Source organism: Lissotriton vulgaris, chromosome 5 (genome assembly GCF_964263255.1).
Source record: "Lissotriton vulgaris chromosome 5, aLisVul1.2, whole genome shotgun sequence".
Classification (NCBI taxonomy): domain Eukaryota; kingdom Metazoa; phylum Chordata; class Amphibia; order Caudata; family Salamandridae; genus Lissotriton; species Lissotriton vulgaris.
The window spans coordinates 315781801-315794244 of NC_141693.1; the positions used below are offsets into that span (position 1 = coordinate 315781801).

General features: G+C 46.3%; 1 protein-coding gene across 2 annotated transcripts in view; it reads left to right on the forward strand.

Annotated features, from left to right (window-relative positions):
• Nucleotides 1-4988: 4988 nt before the first annotated feature.
• The window catches only part of TNFRSF14 (TNF receptor superfamily member 14), a 466810-nt gene continuing 459354 nt past the window's right edge, over nucleotides 4989-12444 (forward strand). The window contains exon 1 of one of the 2 annotated variants that reach the window (XM_086921550.1): nucleotides 4989-5217. In XM_086921550.1, the coding sequence (XP_086777676.1) occupies nucleotides 5188-5217 (30 nt within the window). In that variant the 5' untranslated portion in view covers nucleotides 4989-5187. The remainder of the gene's footprint in view (nucleotides 5218-12444) is intronic. The other variant, XM_086921551.1, reaches the window with a different exon arrangement.

Consider the following 12444-nt stretch of genomic DNA (forward strand, 5'->3'; position numbering starts at 1 on the left):
CCCAAGAGGGACAATGTGAAAGCAATCTGCGAGGCCAGAGCCCCGGCCAACAAGGACGAGGTACGGTCATTCCTAGGAATGGCCGAGTACTAAAACAAATTTGTCCAACATTTTGCCACGAAAACGCACAGGTTAAGGCAACTCATAAGGGACAAGGCATCGTTCCAGTGGGACGACGAGGCTCAGAGAGAGTTTGAGGAACTGAAAGGGAACATCAGCCAGGCCGTGCCCTTACACGGCCATGATCCCGCAGGGAACACCATTCTCACCACTGATGCCAGTGAAAAGGGCCTGGGAGCAGTCCTTGCGCAAGAGAGGGATGACAACACAGTTGAAACTCTCAGCTTTGCGTCCAGAGCGTTGTCGCACACTGAACAGAAGTTCAGCGTTATAGAGAAAGAGATGCTGGCTGTCATGTGGGCCATGGGAAAGTTCTGGCAGTTCCTATGGGGCACGAGGTTTCGGTTACAAACCGACCACAAGCCATTGGTTAAGGTACTCACCTCAAGGGGGCATGCCACAGCCACCCCGCGGATAGCGAAGATGACTCTCAAACTCCTAGATTACACGTATGACGTGGAGTACATCCCGGAGACACGCAACAAAGTGGCTGACTACCTCAGCAGGGCCTCAGCCATGGAGGAAGCACCCACCCCTTTAGTGGAGAACGAAGAAATGGTGGCGGTGATGGAAGACATGGAAAGAGCCATCAGCCTACAAGAGTGGAAACAAGCATACGAAGAGGATGAGAACTTAGAAGAGGTTAAGAAGTACCTCGTCAGAGGGTGGCCGGAAAAGAAAAGGTTAAGAGAGGTGCCCAGGAAACTGTATGAGGTGCGGGAGGAATTATCCATGAGTGACTCAGGAACCTTCCTGTATCGCGGTGACAAGGTAGTGCAGCCAGAAAAGCTAGTCCTGACCCTGCTGAACCAACTACATGAAGGTCACCTCGGCATTGTAAAGACCAGGTCAAGGGTAAAACAAATGTACTGGTGGCCAGGAATGGACATCCAGATTGAGAGACAGGTCAGAGACTGCGACCAATGCCAGGGGTCAGACAAAGTACTCAAACCAATGAGACCTGCGTTGGGGAGATTTGAACAGCCCCGTAATCCCTGGGAGGACCTTGCGGTTGACATCCTAGGACCGATATTGGACGGCCAAGGGACAGCTAAGTACTTGTGTGTTGTAGTTGACAAGTACTCCAAATGGCCGGAAGTGCATGTGCAGGAGGAGATGGACTCTGAAGTGGTAATCAAATTTCTCACCTCAGTGTTCCTAAGGGAAGGCATCCCGAGGACAATATTGACAGACAATGGCCCGCAATTTACATCAGACAAGTGGCACCGATACACCGAGAGGAACGGGATCAAATCTAAACACACCTCAGTGTACCATCCAGCCAGCAATGGACAGGTGGAGAGATTTAACCGAGTCCTCATTATTAATATTATTATTATAAAGGCTTTTATAGCGCGCTCTATTACTAAAAAATAGTATCCTGGCGCGAAATGGGGTCCATCCAAGCGGCCATCATGCAAGGCAAGGACTGGGAGGCAGAAATTCAAAGGGTGATGTGGGCGTACAGGATCACACCCACCTCAACAGGGTATAGTCCCTTCCAGATACTAAGGGGCAGGCATCCGTTCACGAAAGACAATGTGGTATGGAGAGAAAAGACCATCACCAGTAAATGGTCGCCTGCCGTGGTCCAGCACAATTTGGAGAAGGCCCAGAAGGTGTACACGGAACACTACAACAAGAGAAGAAAGGTGAAGGATTCGGTTCTGGAGAAGGGGGAGTGGGTGAGAGTCAAGCAGGCAGTACTGAGGAAGAAGGGAGAGAGCAACTACAGCCCACCCCTACAAGTGGAAGAAGTGTACAGCAGAGCAGCACTTCTTAGTGATGGAAAAGTGTGGTCCCAGGATCGCATGGCGAAGATAAATAAAATTGTGCAGTGGCCGGAGGAGAAAGGAAATAGCACTCCCGTTCAGAGACAGGAAAGAGAAGCAGAAGAAAGAACGTCAGACGGCGAAAGCCATGGAGAAGAAGATGCGTGCATAGAGTGAAGAGCTAGTTAGGCCGAGTGTGAGAGAGGTATCAGCAAACGAAGAAGCGACGCCCAGGAGAAATGAGCATGGTCAGGGGAGAGAAAAGGTGGGGAGCCCAGTGACCGAAGATGTCCACGAAGCCTCCACTCGGGCGCACGTCTGCTGGGAGAGTGATCGTCAGGCCTGCACACCTTAGAGACTTTGAGTGAGAGAACATTGGACATTGAACTGTAATATTTCCATTGTGAAAAAGGAGATATGTGGTGTCAGCGCTCTAGCCGCGCCAGTGTGCGTGTGACGCAACACGCACTGGGCGAGAGCGCGCGTTAGTGCGCATGCGCGAACGGTGGTTCGCGCTTCCTAGAGCGAGTCGGAGCGCGATTGCAGTAAGACGCCCGGCGCTCTTCCCATAGTGCATTATAATTAATAAATACATCCTGCCACCTATAACCTGCATCTCGAGTGGTTATTGGGGAAAACCTGGGACTCCACACTGACCACGAGGTTCCTCCAATTGAAATGGAAGGGGTCTCCTGCACTGTGTAGTCGAGGGAGGGACAGGGAGCTAAAGAAGAAAAAAGCTTTCTCTCTAGGGTACCCGTACCTACTACCTGAAAGTAATGTAAATTGCAGTTGATTAATCAGCAAATCTAGAGCCTACTTGGGAGCTAGCGTTGGCTTTCATAGAAGGAGTCATTTAAAGCTTTATGGTGTCAAACATTTAGTGTTTTTGAAAGGGAATGTAAAGGTATAACCAGCTGAGTGCTAGAGTGGTTCCATCCACTCCAAATTTACAAAAGAAAGAGTAGTCTGATTCGTATTACAAAAAATATATATTTTGAAAGCACTTGTTTATAACTTGAACCCTAAATCGGTTTTGCATATTTTGTGGAATCCTATCTTATGCTATATGTAATGCAATCTTAAAATAATCACATAGATATTTCAGTCCTCTTGACTAAAAAAAAATCTCACCATGTGTGGAGGGAGCTGCATAGGAGGTACTTCTGCCGCTTCCTCCTACCAACCACCCTACCTTGAAAAAAAAATGAAAAAAACTTGCTAAGGCTGCCACCAACGTTCTTGAGAGTTTTCATGCCCGCGAATGGACTTTGGCTGATCAGAGCCTCAAAAACACAAATTAGAAACTCACTTAGTGCATGGGATGTATACAGTGCTTAATTTGAGATAGTGGTTTCTGGTGCTCGGCACCAGCACTTAATTGTTAGCACTTATGACAGTCTGCCACACGGAGGCTATCTTTGTTTTATTCATAAACATCAGTTTGTATTAGTGCAATACACATTAAAATGTACTAATGACGCCCACGCCATTATTATAGCTATGGGGCCCTGGAATAGTATGAATTGTCGACTTGTAGGAGTGTGATGGTTAGTAGCTGCCATGGGCGGCGCTAGCATGGGCAGTGCAAGTTGCAGTGGCCTGCCGAGGGGGCTGGCACTTGTTTTTTTTTACAAATTAAGATTTGGTATGCTTGTCTTCCCTGCCACTGTGTAAAATCAGCTTCTTACCAAGTCAAGTGGCCGTGTGATGGGAGGAGATATTGTAAATTGATACTTGCGCACTACTCACCCTCAAGGGTCTCAAGGCGCTTGTACGAATACCGCTGTGGAACCCACCCTGGCTTTCCCTGTGAGGCGTCCACTCCTGGGCACCCCCAAGGTGGAGGCCAGGCATCCTTTGTGTTGTGGGGGCCGTTGTGGAGATTAAGCAAGCTATTGCCCAGAGTTGCAGAGTGGGACTCCAAGATTGGAATAGGCACCGAGGCGAGAATTATCAGGTCTGCGGAATTTTGAGCCCAAGACCCGCCGAGGCGGGGAATTGAACCCTGGTCCCGGGCTAGACCTCTGCATCAGGGTCTGCCCCTCTAACCATTGAGCCACACTTGTGTGACACATTGGTCAGGTGCCGTGTTAGTTGGCAGGTTTGCTATTTACAGAACGTTTTATCGCAGGCTGGGAACTCCTGGCACTCCATGGACATGTTACTATGCCGGACTGTGCCAACCAAAATTACATTCTGGGAGTCTTTAGTTACACACACAGACAACTGCAGTGATATCATTAATCAACGGAGTGTACATAAGCAGAGTGAATTTCTACCTTTAACTTACATTTATTTTTTATTTAAGATGGGAGTGTAGTCCTTTAAATGTTTTCATCGTGTTAAAGATCAACAAAAAAACTAAATATTTTGTTTCTTGTAGCTATGTTTCTCCCCCTGCGCCCTTCCTCCTTGCACTTGGAGGTCAGTTCCCAAAATGTTTTATGCACTTTAGCGAGTCACTGGGTGGTGATGTGGCATAACGGCCAGAGCTGCCGAGTTTGGAACCGGAGGGAATCGGGTTGGAGTCTTGCTCCAGCTAAACATCCTGTGATTCTGAGCAAATCACTTTAATGTCTCCTGTGCCCACTAAAATGAAGGGGTCATTTTGTAAACCTAACTGGTGCTAAGGGCCCCTTGTGTAACAGGTGCTAATGTAAAGCACTCCAATTCCTTCCGGTCGAGCTATATAAAAGAAAACTGTAAGAAATAAGCATTATAGAAAATTATTTTTTTTAAAAGTCTCTTTCAACATGCGTGGGGTCGCGGGCCTCATTTGCCAATAGTGTACTTGAAAGGTGGACATAGGAGGAACAAAAAAAATACGAAAACTGTGACAAATGGAAAAATCCTGCATGACAAAGAAGCAGGAAAATACGAAAGAAACCAAGTGGAAGGTTGAAGAAACACCAGCAAGCCTTGATAGTCTGCAAATGTTTTCTTTCAATTTTCGGACTTGTATCCCCCAATACTTTTGCAATAGATTAAACCATATTACAAATCCCCCAGTATGCAAAGTAAAAACCTTAGGCTGCATCAGCTATTCCGCTCCAGAGAATATGCTGGAAGGGAAAGTACAGCGCTGCAGACTTCAATAGAGGAAGTACAGGAGGGGCAAAACAAGTTTAACCTCTCCGTGACTCAAAATACGCTTTATCATGTAGTCTGGTGCTAATTCCACTGGTTTTACGAAGATAGAAAATGAAAGTACGTCCCACAAACTCCTCCCTTCGCCTAGTCCCTCCCTAAACGGAACAAGGTTCCGCCTTGGAATCGACACCATGAAGAAAGAATGTGTCTGCTGTATTTTGCTACCCTAATGGTGAGTCCAACTAGTTCAATATTCACGGTACCACTGTCGATCTTTGATCTGGTGCTTCATGGGCTTCATCAGAAAAGTTCAAAGAAAATGAAAGTGAAACCGAGTTGTGTTTTATACTCGCTCGTCTTTGTTTACACCGATTGTCTCCGCGAGGTTTTTCTTCCTTTTGATTAGACTGAAACATTCAAATTATTTCACTAGAATGCACGTTGAACCTTTAGCAGATCAACATATGAGGTTTACGTGTTCAGTTTATTTTTATCTTAACGACGATAGATACAATTACAAGCGCTCGTTCAATGTAATAGTGTCAGCAGACTGGAAATTTCCCCTGGGTCCCAGTGGTGTAGGGTGTGGGGCGGAAGACGTCTTTAGAAAGGGGCGGAGTCGTGCGGTAAGTAGAAAAGTATGCAATGATAAACAAAAACGAGAAGACAGTGGGTGGCCAACGGCCAGTTTGTTCAAGAAGCTTCGCTGGCACGCTTCCCACATCCTGCCCTGCCTCTCACATCCTGCCTGGCCTGGAAGAATTCCATGTACTGCATTCAAACCGATTCCAATTTACCAAGTCCTTTACTGTCAATACATTAATCGGCTGTTGACCTATTTTTAAAGAATTGTTTACATGCGCCTCATGTCACATTTGATGGTTTGACGAAACATACACTCATAAATGAAGTAAAATACATTTTGTAATCCTAATCCATATGTATATATATATATATATATATATATATATATATATATATATATATATATATATGTACTAATATAATAAAGAGAGAGCCCAAACCTTTGAGGCGGGTAATCTCAGGAATCACAGCACCAATCACAACACCCAATGCAGCGTTGGAAAGGGAAGTTGCAACAGAAGGACATAGGCTATGCAGACGCCCACATATACATTTAAAAGGTAAAAGAACCGTGCAAGCAAAGTAGTCCTTGTGGGCGTGTCTGCGTTGTCCTGTGGACGTGTGCTGGGGGCGTGACAAACGCTGGGGGCGTGTGGTACGTTCCGCCCTTCATGCCATGTCTCATATCGTGTGCCAATCCCACCCTGCTCCCTGTAAATACCCCTGCACCCCATAATCATAACCCACCCTTACTCCTTAAAATACCCCAACACCCTTAAACACTAACCCATCTTAACCCTATAAATATACCCTGTACCCCAAAACCCAAACCTATCCATAAACCCTAAAAATACCCCTGTACCTCAAAACCCAAACCTAGCCCTGAACCCTATAAATACCCCTATACCTTAAAAATACCCCTGTACCCCAAAAGCCAAACCTAGCCCTGAACCCTAAAAATACCACTGTACCCCAAAACCCAAACCTACCCCTGAACCCTAAAATACCCCTGTACCCCAAAACCCAAACCTACCCCTGAACCCTAAAAATACCCCTGTACCCCAAAACTCAAACCTAGCCCTGAACCCTAAAAATAACCCTGTATCCCAAAACCCTAATCTACCCCTGAACCCTAAAATACCCCTGTACCCCAAAACCCAAACCTAGCCCTGAACCCTAAAAATAACCCTGTACCCCAAAACCCAAACCTAGCCCTGAACCCTTAAAATACCCCTGTACCCCAAAACCCAAACCTACCCCTGAACCCTAAAAATACCCCTATACCCCAAAACCTGAACCTACCCCTGAACCCTAGAAATACCCCTATACCCCAAAACCCATACCTAGCCCTAAACCCACCCCTGTACCCCATAACCCAAAAGTATATCGGAACCCTTAAAATACCCAAACACCCCAAAACATATACCTCAGTACCCCAAAACATATACCCCTATACCCATACTTACCTTATCCAAACATTAAATAAAAACATGCTTTTACCATTCATGCATTTACAACAAATTTTGTTGTAAATGTATGCGTGGTAAAAGCATATAAAATGTAATGCCATGTGTTATAATGGCATTGCGGAGTCATGGTACTTTCATAATGAAATTATGCGGAGTGATGGTATGCGGAAAGAAAGTTGGGGAAAAATGGGGGTTTACCCTCCCCCGATAAGTACATTGGTGGCACGGCGGCCCACATCTCCAGCAACATACTCATATTTTTTCACCACCCATTTGAAAAATGCACAGGTCTCTCTCATTGATGGCCAGCACCAACATATACTTTTAGACACACCTCCCGCCACAAGTTCTAGAATTGCAAACTTTAGAGCTGGGGAGCTACGTTCGAATCTCTGCATCAGCTCAACATCCTGTGATTCCAGGCAAATCGCTTTGTCTCCCCGTGCCTACCACAAATGAATGTGTGCTTCTGTAATGTAAATTGTGCTCATGCCATGTTGTCGAGTTCGCGCTATATAATATTGCAAGGAAAAATAAAGTAGGGAAACACGAGTTCACACACTACTGAACGCGCACTCTTAAGTGCATCAGCAGTGCACTGTGAATCGGAGCGTTTCACAGGCCTGTCAGAGACAAGAAATGCTATCAAAACGAAATCCTACAAAACAATATACTACTGGCCGGCAGCAATTCATACCCGGGCAACGTCGGCACGGGCTGCTAGTTGCATTTATATAGCGTTTACTACTCCTGGCTAGGCGTTGGAGCGCTTTTCGGCGAGTAGCACATTACTCCGGAACCCAAAATGGATTACTAGTGGATTAGTATAAGGAAATACAAGTTGTTCATTTGAGCGGTGGACAAGTGAGTCTGTTAGTTGGATTTAATAGGATAAAGGAGCAGTGGTGGCAGACACAGGAAAGAGCTGTGGACAGTAGCGGCCCGTGGTGGGAGTGCTGCCGGGCGCTGATGTGGGGTGGGGAAGGGGCAGGGTGGGGGTAGTAATTTACGGATTATGGCCTATTAGAGGTAAGTAAACATATAAATAAAACGAATTTCGTTGCACGCGCTGCATCGCCAAATACCATGCAGCGCGTGCAACTAAATTAGTTTTATTTATATATGTTTTCTTACCTCTAATCGACCGTAATCCGTAGTTTACTACCCCCCCCCACCCTGCCCCTCCCCCGCCCCACGTCGGCACCCAGCAGCTGTCCCTCCACGGCTGCTACTGGCTGTGGAGCTGTGCGGGGGCTGGGTGGGTGTCGGGGAACTCAACATATGACGGGATAAGTTAACTTAAAATAAAGAAGTCTGTGATGAGACTAGTGTGACATACTGACTGGTTTCCACGGGTGGCTTAAGATACATACTCCAATGGGTATTGATGCGCACCGCGCACAATTTCAATATAGATAATTTGTTTTAAAGCCTGAGAATTGTCATGTCTTATATATGTTTCCTATATGTACACTGTACATGCGTATACCTGAAGCTTGTTTTGTTTAATAAAAAGAAGTCAAAAAAAGAAATAAAACCACTTAGCTTAACCACTTAGGAGGGTGGAGTTGGAGGGTGGAGTTGGAGGGTGGAGTTGGAGGGTGGAGTTGGTGGGTGGATTTGGATTTGGAGTTGAAGGGTGGAGTTGGAGGGTGAAGTTGGAGGTTGGAGGTTGGAGGTTGGAGGGTGAAGTTGGAGGTTGGAGGTTGGAGGTTGGAGGTTGGAGGTTGGAGTTGGAGTTGGAGTTGGAGTTGGAGTTGGAGTTGGAGTTGGAGTTGGAGTTGGAGTTGGAGTTGGAGTTGGAGTTGGAGTTGGAGTTGGAGTTGGAGTTGGAGTTGGAGTTGGAGTTGGAGTTGGAGTTAGAGGTTGGAGTTGGGGGTTGGAGTTGGAGGTTGGAGTTGGAGGGTGGAGTTGGTGGGTGGAGTTGGAGGGTGGAGTTGGAGGTTGGAGTTTGGAGTTGGAGGTTGGAGTTGGAGGTTGGAGTTGGGGGTTGGAGTTGGGGGTTGGAGTTGGAGGTTGGAGTTGGAGGTTGGAGTTGGAGGTTGGAGTTGGAGGATGGAGTTGGAGGGTGGAGTTGGAGGGTGGAGTTGGAGGGTGGAGTTGGAGGGTGGAGTTGGAGGGTGAAGTTGGAGTTTGGAGTTGGAGGGTGGAGTTGGAGGGTAGAGTTGGAGGGTAGAGTTGGTGGGTGGATTGGGAGTTGGAGTTGGAGTTGGAGGGTGGAGGGTGGAGTTGGAGGGTGGAGTTGGAGTTGGAGGGTGGAGTTGGAGTTGGAGGGTGGACTTGGAGGGTGGAGTTGGTGGGTGGATTTGGATTTGGAGTTGGAGGGTGGAGTTGGAGGGTGAAGTTGGAGGTTGGAGTTGGAGGTTGGAGTTGGAGGGTGAAGTTGGAGGTTGGAGTTGGAGGTTGGAGTTGAAGTTGGAGGGTGGAGTTGGAGTTGGAGGGTGAAGTTGGAGGTTGGAGTTGGAGGTTGGAGTTGGAGGTTGGAGTTGAAGTTGGAGGGTGGAGTTGGAGGGTGGAGTTGGAGGTTGGAGGGTGGAGTTGGGTGGAGTTGGTGGGTGGATTTGGAGTTGGAGGGTGGAGTTGGAGGGTAGAGTTGGAGGGTGGAGTTGGAGGGTGGAGTTGGTGGGTGTAGTTGGAGGGTGGAGTTGGTGGGTGGATTTGGAGTTGGAGGGTGGAGTTGAAGGGTAGAGTTGGAGGGTGGAGTTGGTGTGGAAATCGATAAAGCTAAAGGATACATAAGCGGCGTTCATTTATGTTCTCCACAGTCACTGTTGAGAGCAGAGTGAAGATCGTGAAACATTGTCCGCATCATCTTGCGTAGCAAGGGCCTCTACGTGCGCGTAAGCAACAACCATTTTAGATATCACAGCCATTTTCATTCCCTACTAGTCACCTATGATTCACCCTGACCTCGCAATCCTCCCCAGCACCCTGACTAAGCCTGAACACACGTACTAGGGTCGTAAAAACCTTGTCAGCTTGACAATGCCCTGGAGTCACTTCCAGCGCCAAACCAACTGTTCCTTTCATCCTCCATGCACAGGCAAGCCCCCTTATATAACCTCCTTCCCTGCACCTGGCCACTCAGTCCGGTCCCAGGCACTAACCGACCCCTGTGGACATTGTTTATTGCCTACACACGGCAGGGCTTGTTTCACCCACAAAGGGGCCTGACTTAAACAATAACCCAAAACCCTTAGATCTGACCGATCCCACGTGTTTTTAGATCCTGTCGGAATGTGCAGCTGCGAGATAGCGATCATCTGTTACATCTAGGTGGGGGGACATTTGTTGCTGGATTTGTGTGGGTACTAGCTTAAGGCGGGGATTCCAAGGATGTTTGACCATGCAATAAACTGACGAAAGAAATGTATAAAAGGCCATGCCATAGGGATGCAGTTAGAGCACCTCCTGACGATAGCCTCGGTGTCTGATGTGATGTGTTCTCCTCCTGGAGTAATAAACCTGTTCTTCGCTTTTCCACTTTCCTTTGCCTGCCTCGTTATTTTGATAGCTAATATTAAGGTACATTAGAGGTGGTTTGCACCAAGCGGCATCGAAAGTCTTGGGAGTCACAGCTGCTTTTTACAATTGGCGCCCCAACGTTGGACCCATCAGAGACACGTGGGTCGAGTGAGAGAGGTCCTAACGACGGAGTGAACAACTAACCGATTGGAGTATACCTGCCTTGAGAGGACCCTCGTCTGGCTGCTGCTCAACCTAAACTTCACCAGTTCCGAAGGGACCTCTCTCTCGAGTGACCTACGGTCCTGACTGGGACCTCACAGGAACTCCGCATTTTTGGAGTGAGAGGATAGACGGGCGCTGGAAGGGGACGACGAAGGAACTGTCCACAACGGTCCGGGTGAGGTCGTGAAAGATCGATTCTTACTTGTTATTAATTGTTTGACTGGTTGAATAAGTTCGACCCAATACTAGTATTCCCCTTAGTTGAGACATTCCCTATGTGCAAACAAACAAAGATTAGGAATCCTCTCTTTCATTGCAGGCAGCGAAGGGCAGGTATTGCGGACCTTTGTCCATGACCTATTGAGATTTTTTGTTGACCGCTTGTTACGTCATGCCTGTCTTCTCAAAATTGATTGATTGTTTTGGCCGGACCGTTTATTAGAGGTAAGTCACCCGGCACCGCCGGAAGGCACCCCTAATAAGGACATGTATGTGAAATATGGATTAGCCACTGTAATGTATAGCGAACAATGGCATAAAACGCGCTAGGAAAAGACCGGGAAAATCAGTAGGCCACTGATAGGATCTTTTCGACCCCGTTAAAATGGAAGCGCTAGGAATAGCCCGTCACAAGAAACCTGGAATTAGCATCGTAAATATCGATTGATTGGTAGTTTTGAACAATGGTTACTATTTGCAAATAGTAAAGGACAGGTAATGTAGACTTCTTGTCTAAATTTAGGATTAATTGCGGGATTTGTTTTAACAAATATCCATCATGCCTGTCTTTTCTGAAGTTATTGGAAAATGGTTGTTTAAGCCTAGATCGTTTGTCAAATAAAAAGTATGGTATTTGTCCCCCTAATGTATGACTCATTGTGGAACAAATATGCAAAAAAGAAACTCGAATTTCAATGGCCAGTAGAATGAGTAACTCGATTCTAAAAAGTTGAAAAGATACAGTACACAGAAACAATGTCAAAAGAATAGTCAAGATCTGTTTTTTATTTTGAAATCAGTATCCAGTACAACCTGTTCAGGTGTGTACCTGGAGACCGAGGAAAATACACACCCATGTTTCACAGCCACATTGAACTGCTGATAAATTTGTAAAGGGTGAAAAAATTAAATGTATGTTTTAAACACACCATTTTCCCCTACACCAGTGGCAAATGGGGCTAAGAATATTTTATTCTTTTAAAATAATGAGAAATTTTTAAAACGTCTTCGTCAGTACCCAAAATCCTTTATTAATCTAGGTCTGCAAGGCAGCGTTTCGGATTGAGTATAGCTCGCCCCCTAACAGTGCATTTTTTATATGCAAAATCATGAAGTATATTGTTTTCATGTGTTTGGCTTCAACTCTGGTATTAAATCCTAATAATTACTGCAAATTTTTCTGTCGGAATTGTGTAACCACCATCAGCTGTGCTTTAAAACTAGAGACTAGGACTCTGTGGCAGCTGTGGTCCATGGTGTTTGGTCTGCTAGACTTGAAGAAATCCATCACAACAAAAGGGTATGCATGTTTGGTAGATGGTGGGTATCGGAATAATCTGGAGGCTGAGCCAGGCCAGTGCTTGCATCACAGTACACACAGCCTCTCTACTATAAGGTAACCATATAGCATTTATTTGACCTACAAAAGGAGCTGGAAGATGTTATATAGCACATGCTTAGGTTTATAAGAGATTAAAGAAATCCTCCTACGTGGA